Consider the following 18,598-nt stretch of genomic DNA (forward strand, 5'->3'; position numbering starts at 1 on the left):
AGAATGCGAGGAGGAAAAGACGAAAACGCAAAAATATAAATGGCCTGGTTCTTAAGGGGTTAAAGACCACAGAACCGCATGCAGCTCTAAGGCACTGTACAGAAGTCTCTGGGTCCGTGGATGCGGTATCGTGTATGAAAAACACATAACCTAGATCTGTAACTATATTAGGTATATGGCTTGATGTCGCCTCCGGCCGCACACACCCCTCACACCCGGCCAACACCCTCCTTGTAGACAGAGCTGTCACTCAGGCCGGCGCCTGTGTACACGTCACGTGACGCCTGCCCCCGCCCCCTTCCCTCAGCAGGTGAACTAGGAAGCGAGGACCAGGGAGCCTAGGAGACTGTGGCGTTCTGCGGTTGCCTAGTAACGCTTGCTGCGCGCTGCATGATGGGAAGCCACAGAGTGCCCACGCTGTGACCTCTCCCCTAGGCCCCCCTCCGCCGCACAACACGGAAGCATGGCGGCCGCCCAGGGCTCCCCGGTGTCCGCTTGTTCACAGCGCAGGCTGAGGATCATCTCCGGGCACTTACAGGCCGCGCCAGCCCTCACTGCCAACGAATGCAAGGCCCCGGCGGCCCCCCTCATCCCTAAGAAGCGGTAGGTGTGGCGGGCAGAGCAGGTGGGTGTGCGGGAGGAGGGCGCGGTCTCTGGAGGTGACAGGTTATAGGTGTGGGGTGCGCCTGGTGACAGGTAGCGGCATGCAGGGCTCCGGGGCTGGTTGCCTGGCAGTGGCATCATGTTTATGTGTGTGAGTCCCGGCTTGTCCTGAGCTGAGTTATGTGCCAAGGGATGCCAAGTGATGGAATGGGTGAGGGGTGCCAACTAATGTGCTGAATGATGACTGGGGTGAGTCACGTGAGGGGTGCCAACTAATGTGCTGAATGATGACTGGGGTGAGTCACGTGAGGGGTGCCAACTAATGTGCTGAATGATGACTGGGGTAAAACACGTGAGGGGTGCCAACTAATGTGCTGAATGATGACTGGGGTAAAACACGTGAGAGGTGCCAACTAATGTGCTGAATGATGACTGGGGTGAGTCACGTGAGGGGTGCCAACTAATGTGCTGAATGATGACTGGGGTGAGTGATGTGAGGGGTGCCAACTAATGTGCTGAATGATGACTGCGGTGAGTCATGTTAGGGGTGCCAACTAATGTGCTGAATGATGACTGGGGTGAGTCACGTGAGGGGTGCCAACTAATGTGCTGAATGATGACTGGGGTGAGTCACGTGAGGGGTGCCAACTAAAGTGCTGAATGATGACTGGGGTAAAACACGTGAGGGGTGCCAACTAATGTGCTGAATGATGACTGGGGTGAGTCACGTGAGGGGTGCCAACTAATGTGCTGAATGATGACTGGGGTGAGTGATGTGAGGGGTGCCAACTTATGGGCTGAGTGGCGCCAAGATTGAGGGGTGCTTACCTGTTTACTAAGTGATGTTGGGTAAGGTGTGCCAACTTATGTGCTGAGTGATGCCAGGATGAGGGATGACAACCTAGGTACTGAATGATGCACAGGGTGAGGGGTGCCAGCTTATGTGCTGGGTGATGCTTGGTTGCCAGCTTATGTGCGGGGTGATACATGGGTGCCAACTTATGTGCTGGGTGATGTCAGGATCAGTAATGACATCCTAGGTACTGAATGATGCACAGGGGGAGGGGTGCCAGCTTATGTGCTGGGTGATACATGGGTGCCAACTTATGTGCTGGGTGATGTCAGGATCAGTGATGACATCCTAGGTGCTGAATGATTCATAGGGTGAGGGGCGCCAGCTTAAGTGATGCCTGGGGTGCCAACTAATTTACAGCACTATCATGAGCCTGGTACCGGTCCATCTCTGATATGTGATTTGCCTGGATATAGGTTGTAATGAACATATAACTGGGATCCAGGACTGTACTGGAGATGCTGTGTATTCTTACCCTTTGGTCTCCGGGCATGCTGGGAGTTTTTCACTTCAGAAGAGCCACAGGCAGGAGATAACTGATATACATAGGTGTGTGAGGTTAAGGTCATCAGCATTGTGTCTCATTCAGTTCGATGTCTATTCTCACATGGGTCGGAGCACAACACACACTGTGGGGTCCCATTGACTTTGATTGGGGTCCTTTGGGTTTCCGTCAGGTGTCAGTTGTTAAAAATTCCTCTAGTCCTGTAGTTTAGAGCAACAGAGCTTCTCACTAATGTGAACGAGGCCTGTGATACAGACAACCCCCTGCATCCTTGGTGCTATGGTTTTCATCAGCCAAAAAAACTGACCGTAAACTGACCTGACCTGATCACAAGATTGCCCCAGAAACTTCAGTGGGATCAGTTCATGTCAGTTTGTATCTCTCTTTTCCTGATCACTCAAACGGAACCCAAAAACTGTGATGTAAAACTAGCCTAAGGAGCTGCTGGGAAGATCCATATGTCATGTATTACAACCTGTGCAGTATACACACACAGTGCTGTTCGTAGGATGGGGGTGACCACCCACTGGACCTGGCAGTGAGTCTAAAGACCAGGATGTGCATAAAGGTAATAAGCATCATTGCATTATCTGTTGTATAATGTAGACACATATCTGTTTTACAGGAAATCTGTCAGCTTTAGGTCATGCTCAGGGCTAAATTGTCATAAAGGCATTGCTCAGCCGCAGCATGCAAGCCTCCTCTCTCCCCCATTCCTCCTGCCTTGACTGACTGATGTACAGGGCTTGGTATCCAGCACTGAGTCAAGCAAGGCAGGAAGAACAGGGGAGGGAGGAGGCATGCATGCTGTGGCCAAGCAATGCCTCGGTCACACTTGAGCTCTAAGCATGATCTAGAGCTGACAGATTTCCTTTAAAGAGGACCAGTGGTCAGTCCAAAAAATTTAGTTTCGATATATTTGTACTAGGAATCGACCGATTATCGGTTTGGCCGATATTCACGATTTTGGACGTTATCGGCAATTACCTTGCCGATAATCCAATAATGCACCGCACCACCCCTCCACCACACCGGCCAGAGACCGCCGCCGCTGCCCCATTGCCTCCCCCATCCCCGGTTTTATAATTACCTGTTCCTGGGGTCCGTGCTAGTTCTTGCTCCTGCAGCGTCCTGCGTTACGCAATGCGCAATGACGAGTGATGTCCTCAACGCGACGTCACCGTCAGTGCGCACAGTGACAGCTCAGGACGCCGCCGGAGCCAGAAGTAGCGCGGACCCCGGGAACAGGTAATTATAAAACCGGGGATGGGGGAGGCAATGGGGCAGCGGCGGTGGTTGGACTAAGGACTGGCAGGGGGAGAGAAGCAGGCGGTCACTGGCCAGAGGGTGGGGGGGGGGGCGGCGGCGGTGGTTGGACTAAGGACCGGCAGGGGGAGAGAAGCGGGCGGTCACTGGCCAGAGGATAGGTGGGGGGGGGGGCGCAGCGGCAGTGGCGGTTGGACTCAGGAGGACCCCAAGACAGGCAGGGGAAGAGAAGCAGGTGGTGGCGGCGCCGGTCCCTGGCCCCGCAAAAGGGGGGGGGGGGGGGGCAGAGTGGAGACATAGCCGATAACTTATACAGGAATATCGGTATAAGTTATCGGCTATCGGTCTGAAAGTCCACAGATTATGGGTATCAGTATCGGCCTTAAAAAATCGATATCAGTCGATCCCTAATTTGTACCCTCGGGTGCCCTGATTCCAGCAGTGTTTCTACTTTCTTGCTATGCTCACTGGTTCCCTAGTTAAAGGGGTTTTACTATTTGGTTGACTCTGTACTTTCCACTGAGTTGTCAGACAGGTGGGATGTTTATTGTAAAAAATAAATAAATAAATAAAAAAAAAGGGGTTTTAATGCTCTGCTCAGGAGGTGTGGATATGGGGTTAAGGGGGGTGTAGTTATGACGCTCCTAATCGCACACCCCTTAGCCTCCTTATTACACCCAAGCCTAGTAGTCACACCCCTTTTTGCAGTAAAGTTCCCACCCATCTGACTATTTAGGGAACAGTACATACAGGCAACTAAACAGTAACTGGGAGGCATAGCAAGAAAGTAAAAACACAGCTGCAATCAGGACACCAGGGCCTACAAGGTAAGATAAAATTACTTTGGGGGCTTATCCCCGCAGATGCTTATTCCTATGCTGGAAATTTGGAACCTAACTATAAGGCTATGTTGATACTTTGGAATGTCCTCGCGGAAAATCTCAGTGCGCGCATGGGGATGTGCGTCTCATAGATGGCTATGCATTCCATGCGGAGTCCGCACAGGTTCATTCTTTTTGTGGACACTGAACTCAGAATTTCCGTCCTGGAAACATCTGGCACGGAAATTCTGCTGTGTGCACTGCACAGCAGAATCCTATTGAATTCAACTGGACACTGTTGTAGCGATATCTCCGTGCGGAAACTCCGAGGTGTGAACATGGCCTAAATGTCTGATAGATGCAGGTCCCACATCTGGGACCTTCGGTGCCCCCACCTGCCTGGTCAGGTGGCTGCGACATCCAGGCAAAGAATAAACGGAGGTCCCTTCACTTCATACCCCATTCGGTTTCCCCTTTTTCAGATGAAGCCCACCTCACCATTGGATGACATGGGGCCCCCCCTTTTTTTGGCCACTTGGTCTTGCCCTGTCTATCACAGTGGAATAGGCTTGGCGAACGGTGGGTTCTTCTCTGTGCCACGGCGATTGCATAGACAATTGTGCTTAGTTGACAACCCTTTGAGAAATCCTTCCAAAGTACAATGATCCCTCAACTTACAATGGCCTCAATTTACAATAGTTTCAACATACGATGGTCTTTTCTGGACCATTGTAACTTGAACATACAGGATACAATGCTACGGACAGTCCAGATCTGTGAAACGTGTCAATGGTGGGAAGAATTTACCAATCAGAATGGGAATTCACTGGTAAAACTCCTGTATTACTGAAGCGTATGCACTGGCTTGCTGTCTGGTAGCGCCCCCTACAGTACAGGGAGGTATTACATGACCTGTACTACTCTTTGCCTGTGCCAGGGTTACCTGCTCCTTTGGACACCAGGTGAGGGCGGCTCCATGTTACTTTTTTAGGACATTGCATGTACTGTACAGGACCCTGAAGAAGCTCCTGTCCTCTACATAGACCGAGACCAGGACGGATCTATGATTTAATCTTGCTCATTTTGTGGTTGTTTTACTTAGAATAAAACGTGACCTCCGTTACCTTTCTCTGATTTGTGGTCACATTGAATTCTTCTGGCCCTTATGTAATGAATATTCCATGCAAAGTAAAAGGCATTAAAGGGGTACTCGGGTGGAAAACTTATTATTATTATTTTTTTAAATCAACTGGTGCCAGAAAGTTAAATAGATTTGTAAGTTACTTCTATTAAAAAAATCTTTATCCTTCCAGTACTTATTAGCTGCTGAATACTACAGAGGAAATTCTTTGCTTTTTGGAACACAGAGCTGTCTGCTGACATCTCTGTCCATTTTAAGAACTGTCCAGAGTAGGAGAAAATCCCCATAGCAAACATACCGTATGTTGCTTTGGTCAGTTCCTAAAATGGACAGAGATGTCAGCAGAGAGCACTGTGCTCGTGATGTCAGCAGAGAGCTCTGTGTTCCAAAAAGAAAATAATTTCCTCTGTAGTATTCAGCAGCTAATAAGTACTGGAAGGATTAAGATTTTTTTTAATAGAAGTAATTTACAAATCTTTTTAACTTCCTGGCACCAGTTGATTTGGAAAAAAAAGTTTTCCACTGGAGTACCCCTTTAAATGTGGATTGTGCTGAATAAATGGATTCTTGGAACTCTTTCTGCAGAACAATCGCAGTTTTACTTGCAGAGGTGGAACAATGGGTACATTATGTTCTTGCTGCTCAGACCTTATAGTGCCCTTCCTTGCCAGCCTCGCCAGTGTGATGCAGTGGTAGCCTCCCATGTATAAAGGCCTCTTTACAGTAGTGAGAACTGTTGCTGAGCAAAAAGTGACATTGCATACTGACTGCTGACAATCCTATGGATGGAATAATGATCATTGTGTAGTGCAGCGTTATCCTAATTCTAAATCTATGCAACTCTGCAAAGTTTTATAGTCAAAAGTAGAGATGAGCGAACTTACAGTAAATTCGATTCATCACGAACTTCTCGGCTCGGCGGTTGCTGACTTTTCCTGCATAAATTAGTTCAGCTTTCCGGTTCTCCGGTGGGCTGGAAAAGGTGGATACAGTCCTAGGAAAGAGTCTCCTAGGACTGTATCCACCTTTTCCAGCCCACCGGATCACCGGAAAGCTGAACTAATTTATGCAGGAAATGTCAGCAACCGCCGAGCCGAGAAGTTCGTGACGAATCGAATTTATTGTAAGTTCGCTCATCTCTAGTCAAAAGACTACACCAGGTTTTTCTAACCAGGGTGCTTCCATCTGTTGCAAAACTACAACACCCAGCATGCCCGGACAGCCAAAGGTTGTAGTTTTGCAACAGCTGGAGGCACCCTGGTTGGGAAACAATGGTTTATGTAGCGGGCAGGAGCTTCTTCAGGGTCCTCTACAGTACACACAGTGTCCCAAATGGAGCCGCCCTTACTTGGTGTTCAAAGGAGCAACCAACCCTGGCACAGGTAAGGAGTAGTACAGAACTTGTAGTTCCTCCCTGTACTGTAGGGGGCCCTACCAGACATCCAGTCAGTGCATGTACTTCAGTAATAGAGGTGATTTACCAGTAAAATGCCCATTCTGATTGGTCAGTTCTTTCAGTTGTGACCCGTTTCACAGATCTGGACTGTCTGTACATTGTATGTTTAGTCTGGTTTCAAGTTACAATGGTCCAGAAAAGACCATTGTATGTTGAAACTATTGTATGTTGAGGCCATTGTAAGTTGAGGGATCACTGTAATGTGATTCCAATAAAGGCATGGGAGAATGTATCTATTTTTTTTTTTGGTGCACGTAGTCTTAGAATTAGAATTCAGTCTTAGAATTTTTAGTTAATTCAACCCTATGAGCCTGATGAAAACAGCCAATAGGTGTACGGCTGGGATCACTTATGTCCGGCATAGGTGAACTCAGCGTAAATATCGACACAACTGAACATGAATCCGTTCTCATCAGTTATGTAGCATCCGGCGTCCATTGTTTCTAAACGCCGGACACGGGAAAGCAGCAAGATGCATTCCCCTGTCCGGTGCCGATCCAGCGTGTCCAACCATCCACGGTCCAAAATGAGACACCAGATGAATGTGAACGGTCCCACCAAAATGAATAGGATCAGTTCTAGCAACAGTTTCCCTTTGGTGCTTTTTAGCAAGCAACGGAGGGAAAAGATGACCGACACTGGACAAATGTGGACGAGCTCTAACCAGGGGTAGGGCTATAAGCTATTGCTCTCTGCAATCTGCCACTAACAAGTTTACCTCCAACAATTCACATACAGCTATTCAAGTTGCATGATTACTTTTAATGTGTCCGGCTCTTGTTCCTTGGAATGTACTAAGGCACAAAATGTTTGCAAATATTGCAAGAAAAAAAATAGCAAATGTTTTCAGTAAAACAATGTACAGACCCCATAATAAGCCAGGAGGGTGCATCGGTGTTTCTTGTTAGATGGAGAGGACATGCGCTCAGTATTGTTGATCTGCTCATATGACCTATTTGAACAATGGAGTTGACAAATGCAGATGTGATCACGGTAGGGTCGTGTCAACTTGAAAGGGGTTTTTCCATAATGACAGATTATCGCTATCCACAGCGCTGTACTCTGCTATCTTTAGCTGTCCCACCGGGTTGGAATGGAGTGCTAGCATGCATGTTCCATCGGACAACCCTTCACAGGGACACTCGGCCTAGATTCTCATGACAGGTGGGGAGTCCCAGCAATCGAACCCTATCCATACCGAATCGAGCAGAATTTATGGTCAGGAAGTGTATATTTTGACATCATTTGCGCCATTTTCTTCATGGCAATTTTATTTTTTGGCATATGTATTATTTCTTTGTACCTCTCAAGTGCTTTGCTTTCCAATTTTGCTGTCTGATCGATGGTGGAAGGAACAGCTTAGCAATGTCTACCAGAGTCCTGATAAGTAGACTGTTAAAGGGGTTGTCCAGGAAGCAGAAAAGGTCCTACCTGTTCTGCTCCCCGTTGCTCACTTCCGCCTTGAGGTCATTGCATGCGGGCAAAAACACACCTGTATGCAATGTCCAGTAATTGCAGAATTTTGGCATAACATTGTTGTGCTATTGTATGCACGTGATGATCGGAACTTGCATTAAATTAGCTTTTATTGGATTTTTCCAAACAAATAACAATACAACACAGAAATAATGTAAAAAAATAAAAAATCTCAATCTGTATCGAATAAGGATTATTTATTTATTTATTTATTCAGCTGTACACTCAGTTTTGGTGTATATCGCTGCTAACAATTCAAATGTCAACATTGTTGGGATACAGTGAAATAAGGAAACTAAAAAAAATAAACACAGAATAAAAAAGAGAACTAGAATCAGTAAACTTGTGGTGAGTGGACTTGTAACCGTCTCCACTCTTCTTGTAAGGTATACTTCCAAGTTTACCTGCAGAGGCGGAAGTAGGTGTCTGGGAGCATAACAGATAATATCTGCTTACTGGACAACCCCTTTAAGGCTGCATTCACACCACGTTTTTGCAATACTGTTCCCGTATCAGGTTTTTGAGGAAAAACGGATTCCTCAAAACCTGACTAAACTGTATCAAAACGTGTACAAATTTTAACCCGTATACAGTTAAAAACCGCATACGGTTTGAAAAATGACATCCGGTTGCATCCGTTTTTTAAGAAAAAAACGTATACATTTTTAACTTTTCACTCCATTTTGAATAAAGTTTTACTTGTTTGATTGAAATTCCAATAAAAAAAAAACTGTGCAAAGTCAAAAACCGTACGGTGAAAACCGGATGGAACTGTATGCACATACAGTTCTGTACGGTTCCCATTGACTCCCATGTTAAAAAAAAAACATATACGGTTTAATACAGTTTTTCAACCGGACCTATAACCGTGGTAGACTACGGTTTTGGGTACAGGAAAAAAAACCTGACAAAACCGTTCAGGATGCAAAACGGACACATCCTGATACATCTTTTGGCATACGGTTTTCAATGGCGAGTTAATGCATACGTTTTCCAATATGGTTCCATACGGTTTTCACATAGAAAACGTATACGGGAACTGTACTGCATAAACGTGGTGTGAATGCACCCTAAGACATATACCAGGTCTATAAGTTGGTCCCCACGTCCCCTTGACCTAGCGTCACCAACCTGTAGGAATAGCCTGTCCAACCACTCCACATTATGTGATGTTGCTTTTATACACATTCGACCAGTTTTTCCCATCCAGGGTGCCTCCAGCTGTTGCAAAACTACAACTCCCAGCATGCCCGGACAGCCTTTGGCTGTCTGACCCCCTCTTATTCATAACTTAATATTGGGAAAGAGAAGGATCGGGGATATTGAATTTCAGCTACCCAATGTCTGCCTTAGTGCCATCTCTTGTCTGTACAAGGAATTGTATTGCAATCTGACATAAGAAAAATTAGTTTTACTTAGAGCTGCACGATATATCGCAAAAGCAATCGAATCACGATTTTTGCTTTTTGTGATATAGCGATACGGCCCCCGAGAAAACTTGGGATTATCTGCTCGGGCCGGCTCCCTTGTGCTGCTGCAGGCGGGGGCCGGCCAGAGGAGTTAAAAACTAATTTAAATACTAAAAGTCAGTGTTTCCCAAACAGGGTGCCTCCAGTTGTTGCAAAACTACAACTCCCACCCTGGTAGAAAACCACTGAGCTAAGTAAAGAGGCGCAGGGAGAAAAAAAAAACTTCTGCTCACCTACTCCCGGTCCCTGCAGATGCCGTTTCCCTCAGTGCGGTCCGGTGTCTCCTCTTCACCATTCAACTATTAGGACCTTTCCCTTTTCAGCCAATCACTGGCCGCAGTGGTGTCGCATGTCAAGCCAGTGATTGGCTGATGGGGAAAGGTCTTTTTCGGCAGCAAACACACTCGGTTTCCCGTATCCGATGGGAGATTTGTAAACTGCCCGGGAAACACAGTGTATTGCTGCAGTACAAAAATTGTGACAGGAGGGAGAATGTGGCAAGGGAGGGGAATGTGACATGGGGGGGGGGAGATGTGATATGGGGGGAGAGTGACGGTGGGGATGTGACATGGGGGTGAGATGGGATATGGGGGTAGAATATGACTGGGGGGGAATGTGACATAAGGGTGAGATGTGATATGGGGGAGAGTGACGGGGGGGAGGGGATGTTACATGGGGGTGAGATGTGATATGGGGGTAGAATATGACGGGGGGGGGAATGTGACATGAGGGGTGTGAGATGTGACATGGGGGGGGAATGTGGCAAGGGGAGGGGAAGAATGTGACATGGGGGGGGGAATGTGGCAAGGGGAGGGGGAGAATGCGACGGGGAGATGTGAAATAGGCGGTGGGCATAAAATGGGTGGATATATGTAAAATAGAGGAGGTTGGACATGAAATGGCGGGATTTCACCATATATTATATCGCATCGCTTATCGAAATCGCCCATAATCGCACACTTTCCCCATATTGTGCAGCCCTAGTTTTACCATTGCAACTTGAAAGCTAAGCTTTAGATGATGTCTTGCAACAGTCTTAGTCAGTAGTGACTGCAGCTCTGCACTACAGTCAGGATCAGCGCTTCTCTCCCCACTCAGTCTGTTAGCAGGATGGTCCCATAGACTTACATTATGAGACCATCTTGGTCATGTGACACAAAGCTGGGAGAGAACGCACACTTCCTCCAGCTTGAGCACTCGGAGACATATCAAAAGATTGTATTGGTTGAGATCTATTAGGGATCAACCGATTATCGGTTTGGCCGATATTATCGGCCGATATTCACGATTTTCTAAGTTATCGGCAATTACCTTGCCGATAATGCGGGTGCTTTAAATCAGGGAACTGCAGCGGCTTTTGCGGGGGTAGATACCGCCGCCGCTCACTTCTCTCCCCCTATCTGTCCTGGAGTCCTGAGTCCCACCACCGGGTTTTATAATTACCTGTTCCCAGGGTCCGCGCTACTTCTTGCTCCAGCGGCGTCCTGCGCTGTTGCTGTGCGCAGCGCAATGGCGAGTGACATCCTCAACGTGACGTCACACTCAGTTGCGTGGCGCACAGTGACAGCTCAGGACACCGCCGGAGCCAGAAGTAGCGCGGACCCTGGGAACAGGTAATTATAAAACCGGGGATGGGGGAGGCAATGGGGCGGCGGCGGTATCTGGCCAGAGGATATGCAGGGGAAGACAACTGGGCAGCGGCGGTGGTTGGACTCAGGACCTCAGGACAGGCAGGGGGAGAGAAGCGGGCAGCGGCGGCGGTCTCTGGACCCCGCAAAAGCCACTGCAGTTCATTGGTTTAAAGCGCCCTCTTTAAATCATTGATCTTCTGCGGGGCCAGAAACAGTTTATCAGGGTATACCCGCACACACACATGCGGGGGGGGGGGGATTAAAATGCTCGGAATATCGGTATAAGTTATCGGCTATCGGCCTGAAAGTTCACAGGTTATCGGTATTGGTTCTAAAAAAATCAACATCGGTCGATCCCTAGTTTCTATGACATATCAAAAAACTATTTTTTTGTAAAAAAAAAATAAAATAAAAATAAAAGTTTAATAAGACTGCAAGAAGCAGTTTGGTTGCCTTACCTGCAGGGCAGCGCAGAAAGTGAGCTATTAAAGTGACCACAACTATTCTGGGGCTAGGAAGGACAGGCTGTAGAGGACGGGGACTTACAATGTGTTTTTCGTGGGTTGCCCCTGAAGTGGTACAGACTAGATGTATTGTCAGTCTGGGAGTGGTTTGCTTTTGGCAGTCTGCTGGTGTTGTGGGGAGTAAGTCAACCTGGTATTTGTGACCTGATCTATGTAAGTGGTGGTATGCTCAAAACTGGGGGAGAATGTAGTTTGAAACTGTGCAGGCCCTGAGAATAGTTGTAGTGGAAATTGGGTGCTCAGCAGACCTGTACCTGGATAGTTATGCTGGAAGAGTGGCATAGATAGGGGCTCCTAGGTTGTGGCTTCTTTGGAATAGTCCTGATAGAAGTGGGCTGACTTACCCTACTTCACCCCCTTCCCACCTGAAGTGCATAGAAGAGCTCTAGAGCACCCCCAGCATGATAGTGGCAACTGTAGACGGTGGTGGTTTCCAACAAAAAGGATTCACATCCTCTAAGAGCGGGAACTGAAAGAGATAGGAAGTTGCTAAATAGACTGTAGGAAGTGTGAGACAGATGTTGTGACTGAGTGAAGTAGCCCAGGCCTAGGAGTGGCCTCTGTGAAGAGAACAGGGGTCTGAAACTGATTGTATACTGTTTAACCCCTTAACCACAATTGACGTAAATGTACGTCATGGTGCCATGGTACTTAACACACCATGACGTACTTTTACGCTCCGCCATGCCCGCGAGCATCGGACCGAATCGCGGATGTCTATTAATCCCTCAGATACCGTGATCAATACAGATCATGGCATCTGCGGCAGTGCGGTACTTTGGATGATCGGATCGCCTGCAGCACTGCCGCGGGGATCCGATCATCCAGCATGGCGGCCGGAGGTCCCCTCGCCTGCCGCTGGCTGTCTATCGGGGTCTTCTGCTCTGGTCTGAGATCGAGCAGACTAGAGCAGAAGATCACCGGTAACACTGATCAGTGCTATGTCCTATGCATAGCTCTGAACAGCATTAGCAATCAAGGGATTGCTATAAATAGTCCCCTATGGGGACTATTAAAGTGTGTTAAAATAAATAAATAAATATTTGAAAAATCCCATCCTCCAATAAAAATGTAAATCCTCTGTTTTTCCCATTTTACCCTCCAAAAAAGCTTAAAACAATAATTAATAAGCATATTTGGTATGGCCACGTGCGTAAAAGTCTGAACTATCAAAATATATTGTTAATTATCCCGTACGGTGAGTGTTTGGGTGTTACTCACCGACCGGCAGGAAGAGGCTCCCCCGCATCGGCTCCTGGCTCACTCCTTCCCTCATGAAGCTCCTGTCCTGGGTGCCTCCAGTTGTTTTACAACTACAATTCCCAGCATGCCCTGACAGCCAATAGATGTCAGGGCATGCTGGGAGTTGTAGTGGTGAAACAGCTGGAGGCACCCTGTTAGGAGAACTAAGGGCGGAAGTTAGCCCCCCCTCCCCCAGCAGGCATCAGTGACGTCGTGCCTGCTGGGGAAGTCTGCCTGGTAGTGAGCACACTACCAGGCAGACTAAATGCCATTTTTAAAATAGTAAAAAAAAAAAAATAAAGGTAGGGATAGAAGGGCAATAGGCAGGGACAGAAATAAAAAAATAAAAAAAATAAAAACACATGATGGTGGGAGCTACCCTTTAACAAAGGTAATTTAACCCCTTCCCTAATAAAAGTTTGAATCACCCCCCTTTTCCCATAAAAAAAACTGTGTAAATAAAAATTAACATATGTGGTATCGCCGCGTGCGTAAATGTCCGAACTATAAAATTATATAATTAATTAAACCACACGGTCAATTGCGTACACGCAAAAAATTTCCAAAGTCCAAAATAGCATACTTTTGGTCACTTTTTATATCATAAAAAAATGAATAAAAAGCGATCAAAAAGTCTGATCAACACAAAAATGGTACCGATAAAAACTTCAGAACACGGCGCAAAAAACGGCCCGTACGCGGAGAAATAAAAAAGTTACAGGAGTCAGAAGATGACATTTTTAAACGTATAAATTTTCCTGCATGTAGTTATGATTTTTTTCAGAAGTGCGACAAAATCCAACCTATATAAGTAGGGTATCATTTTAACCGTATGGACCTACAGAATAATGATAAGGTGTAATTTTGACCAAAAAATGCACTGCATAGAAACGGAAGCCCCCAAAAGTAACAAAATGAAATATTTTTCTTCAATTTTGTCGCACAATGATTTTTTTTTTCCGTTTCGATGTGGATTTTTTGGTAAAATGACTGTCATTACTTTTAAAGGGGTATTCCAGAAAAAAACTTTTTATTTATTTATATATATATATATATATATATATATATATATATATATATATATATATATATATATCTCAACTGGTTCCAGAAAGTTAAACAGATTTGTAAATTGCTTCTATTAAATCTTAATCCTTCCATCCTGTCAGCAGAGAGCACTGTCGTCAACACAAAAAAGAAATTTAAAAAAAGAATAGAATTTCCTCTGTATCATACAGCTGCTAAAAAGTACTAAAAAGATTAAGATTTTTTAATAGAAGTAATTTACAAATCTTCTACTTTTACTTCTGTTAAACAATCTTAATCCTTTCAGCAGTTATGAACTGCTGAAGTTGAGTTATTCTTTTCTGTCTGGCAACAGTGCTCTCTGCTGACATCTCTGCTTGTCTCGGGAACTGCACAGAGTAGAAGAGGTTTGCTATGGGGATTTGCTTCTACTCGGCACAGTTCCCGAGACAGGTGTCATCAGAGAGCACTTAGACAGAAAGAACAGCTCAACTTCAGCAGTTCATAAGTACTGGAAGGATTAAGATTTTTTAGTAAAAGTAGAAGATTTGTAAATTATTTCTATTAAAAAATCTTAATCTTTTTAGTACTTTTTAGCAGCTGTATGCTATAGAGGAAATTCTATTCTTTTTGAATTTCTTTTTTGTGTTGTCCACAGTGCTCTCTGCTGACACCTCTGTCCCTGTCTGGAACTGTCCAGCACAGCATAGGTTTGCTATGGGGATTTTCTCCTGCTCTGGACAGTTCCTGATGCGGGCATCAGGTGTCAGCAGAGAGCACTGTGGACACAGCAGAGAGCACAGAAAGGAAATTCAAAAAATAAAGAATTTCCTCTGTAGCATACAGCTGCTAAAAAAGTATTGAAAGGATTAAGATTTTTTTAATAGAAGTAATTTACAAACCTGTTTAACTTTCTGGCACCAGTTCATTTAAAAAAAAAAAGTTTTCCACCTGAGTACCCCTTTAAACAGTACCTGTCACCAAATAAACTTTTCTAAACTACCTCGGGCTGTGTTCCCCAACTACTCCTAACATTCCTCCCACCCTTAAAAAAAAAATGTCATATCTTCAAAAAGCTCTGTATCATACCTTTTTATTCTTGCTCACATAGTGCAATCTCCCAGCAGGAGAAAGTGGCAGTTTCCCAGCAGGCATGACATCACTGTAGCCTACTGGGGGACCACTTCTGCCCTGTGATGAATAGAAGACCTCAGGCTTTGTGCAGTTTTCAGTCTATGTAGCTTTCAGTGAGGCTCTGTGCAGCTGTCAATCAAGCTCAGTGTAGAGAAACACTTCCTGAGTTCGATCTCCTGCCAGGCCGGGAGGAGACCAAACTCACTATATTAATTGTGTCAGGGAACAGAACAGCACCACCTAGTAGTCGTTCACATTTTAAACCTATTTATGTTGATAATTTTTAAAGCAAGTGAATGGGAAAGTGTCTGCTAATTACACAAGGAACACTATATTAACCTCTTAAGGACCAAGGACGTACGCGTATGTCCGTGGGAATTTCGGTCCCTGCCGGGCGGGGACCGGACCGGGGTGACTGCTGATATCGATCAGCAGGCACCCCGTGCAAATGCCCAGCGGGGTCATCAGACCCTCCCATGTTGGCGATCGGCGAGCCTATTCCGGGTCATACGGGTCTATGGTGATCCGGAATATAAGGGGAATCGCGGTTGTCTAAGACACCCACGATCCCCCCTGAAGGGATAGGAGTGAGGTGACAGGGGTGCCACCCCTCCTATCCCTGCTATTGGTCGTCAAGATGCGACGACCAATAGCGGGGCAGGGGGTTAACTTTAGCTTTCCCCGTCCTGCCCACCCACAATAGGCAGGGCAGGACGGGGAAACCGTGGAGAACCGGGGCTGAAGTCCTCTTACCCATCGGCGATGGTGGTGGGAGAAGGCGGCAGAATAGGATGGCTATGCGGCTCCCTGGATCCTACGGAAGCCGATGAGTTGCCTAGCAACATCTGGAGGGCTACAGTCTGAGACCACTACACAGTGGTCTCTATACTGTAGCCCTCCAGATGTTGCAAAACTACAACTCCCAGCATGCCCAGACAGCTGTTTGGGCATGCTGGGAGTTGTAGTTTTGCAACAGCTGGAGGGCTACAGTTTGGAGATCACTTTGCAGGGATCTCTAAACTACGGCCCTCTAGATCTTGCAAAACTACAACTCCTAGCATGCCCAAACAGCTGTTTGCTGTCTGGGCATGCTGGGATTTGTAGTTTTGCAACATCTGGAGTGCCACAGTTTGGAGATCACTGTGCAGTGATCATGGCGCTCTCTCACTTCAGAGCCCTGTCGTATTTCAAGGGAACAATTTAGGGCCACATATGGGGTATTTCCATACTCGGGAGAAATTGCACTACTAATTTTGGGGGGCTTTTTCTCCTTTTAGCCCTTATAAAAAGGAATAGTTGGGGTATACACCAGCCTGTTAGTGTAAATTTTTTTAAATATTTGCACTAACATGCTGATGTTGCCCCATACTTTATATTTTCACAAGCAGTAAAAGCAAAAAAGACCCTAAAATTTGTAACGCTATTTCTCCTGAGTGCGGAAATACCCCATATGTGGGCGTAAAATGCTCTGCGGACGCACAACAAGGCTCAGTAGTAAGAGCGCACTATGTACATTTGAGGCTGATTTTACAGCGGTTCTGACATAAACGCAAAAAAATAAATACCCACATGTGACCCCATTTTGGAAACTACACCCTTCATGGAACGTAACAAGGGGTATAGTGAGCCTTAACACCCCACAGGTGTTTGAAGAATTTTCATTAATGTCGGATGGGAAAATGGGAAAAAAAAAGTTTTCACAAAAATGCTGGTGTTACCCTAATTTTTTTATTTTGAGAAGGGAAAATGGGAAAAAAAGCCCCCCAAAATTTGTAACCCCATTTCTTCTGAGTAAGAAAATACCTCATATGTGGATGTAAAGTGCTCTACGGGCAAACTACAATGCTCAGAAGAGAGGGATCGCCATTGGGATTTTGGAGAGAGAATGGCCCTCATTTACTATTCTAAACCCGACTTGTTTTGTCGGGTTTTTTTGTCGCATCTTTGTCTGCGACATGTCGCAGACATCGTGCGCCAGTCTGTGACACGATGCAACATTTTTTCCCGACAGACCCGATGTGGATTCTCCCAAACCCGAAAAAGTGGTGTAACCCGAATTTCTGAGCTTTCCCACGTATTTATAGAGCTTTCCAACCCGAATTTGTTACATTTTTGTGGATTTTTCCCCCGACAACTCAGAGGAGTTGGAAACCAAAACCAACAAAACCCACGTGCGACAAACAGGATGCGACATAATAATAAATACCAGGGGAAAAAAGCAGTCGGGTAAGAAAGCAACATAGACTTACAACCCGATTTTCTAAGTAAATGTGTCTGAAATTGAAGGCCATGTGTGTTTACAAAGCCCCCATAGTGCCAGAACAATGGACACCCCCCCCCCCACATGTGACCCCATTTTGGAAACTACACCCCTCACGTAATGTAATAAGGGGTACAGTGAGCATTTATGCCCCACTGGTGTCTGACAGATTTTTGGAACAATCGTCCGTGAAAATGAAAAATGTAATTTTTCATTTGCACAGCCCACTATTCCAAAGATCTGTCAAACGCCAGTGGGGTGTAAATACTCACTGCACCCCTTATTAAATTCTGTGAGGGGTGTAGTTTAAAAAATGGGGTCACATGTGGGGGGGTCCACTGTTCTGGCTTTGTAAACACACATGGCCCCTCACTCCCATTCCAAACAAATTCACTCTCCGAAAGCTCAATAGCGCTCCTTCTCTTCTGTGCATTGTAGTGCACCAGCAGAGCTCTTGACGTCCACACATGGGGTATTTCCATACTCAGAAGAAATGGGGTTACAAATTTTGGGGGTCATTTGCTCCTATTACCCCTTGTAAAATTTGGGGGAAAAGCAGCATTTTAGTGAAAAAAAAATGAATTTACACGTCCAACTTTAACGAAAATTAGTCAAACACCTGTGGGGTGTTAAGGCTCACTGTACCCCTTCTTACGTTCTTACTTGAGGGACCAAAAATAGTATTCCAAACTAGTTTCCAAAATAGTATGCCATGTGTTTTTTTTTTTTTTTTTTTTTTGCTGTCCTGGCACCATAGGGGCTTCCTAAATGTGACATGCCTTCCAAAAACCATTTCAGAAAAACTCACTCTACAAAATCCCATTGTTGCTCCTTCCCTTTTGAGCCCTCTACTGCGCCCGATGAACACTTGACATACACATATGAGGTATTTCCTTACTCGAGAGAAATTGGGCTACACATTTTAGGAAGATTTCTCTCCTTTTACCCCTTGTAAAAATTCAAAAACTGGGTTTACATGAACATGCGAGTGTAAAAAAGGAAGATTTTGAATTTTCTCCTTCACTTTGCTGCTATTCCTGTGAAACACCTAAAGGGTTATAATATAAAGATATCTCCTGTATGATGCCAACATAAAGTAGACATGTTGTATATGTGAATCATTATAGAATTTATTTGGATTGTCTATTTTCCTTACAAGCAGAGAGCTTCAAAGTTATAAAAATGCAAAAT

General features: G+C 45.7%; 1 protein-coding gene across 1 annotated transcript in view; it reads left to right on the forward strand.

Annotated features, from left to right (window-relative positions):
- Nucleotides 1-294: 294 nt before the first annotated feature.
- The window catches only part of AGPS (alkylglycerone phosphate synthase), a 269,903-nt gene continuing 251,599 nt past the window's right edge, over nt 295-18,598 (forward strand). The window contains exon 1 of the mRNA XM_056534693.1: nt 295-603. Within this exon, the coding sequence (XP_056390668.1) occupies nt 464-603 (140 nt within the window). The 5' untranslated portion in view covers nt 295-463. The remainder of the gene's footprint in view (nt 604-18,598) is intronic.

The sequence above is a fragment of the Hyla sarda genome, chromosome 8 (genome assembly GCF_029499605.1).
Source record: "Hyla sarda isolate aHylSar1 chromosome 8, aHylSar1.hap1, whole genome shotgun sequence".
Taxonomy (NCBI): Eukaryota; Metazoa; Chordata; class Amphibia; order Anura; family Hylidae; genus Hyla; species Hyla sarda.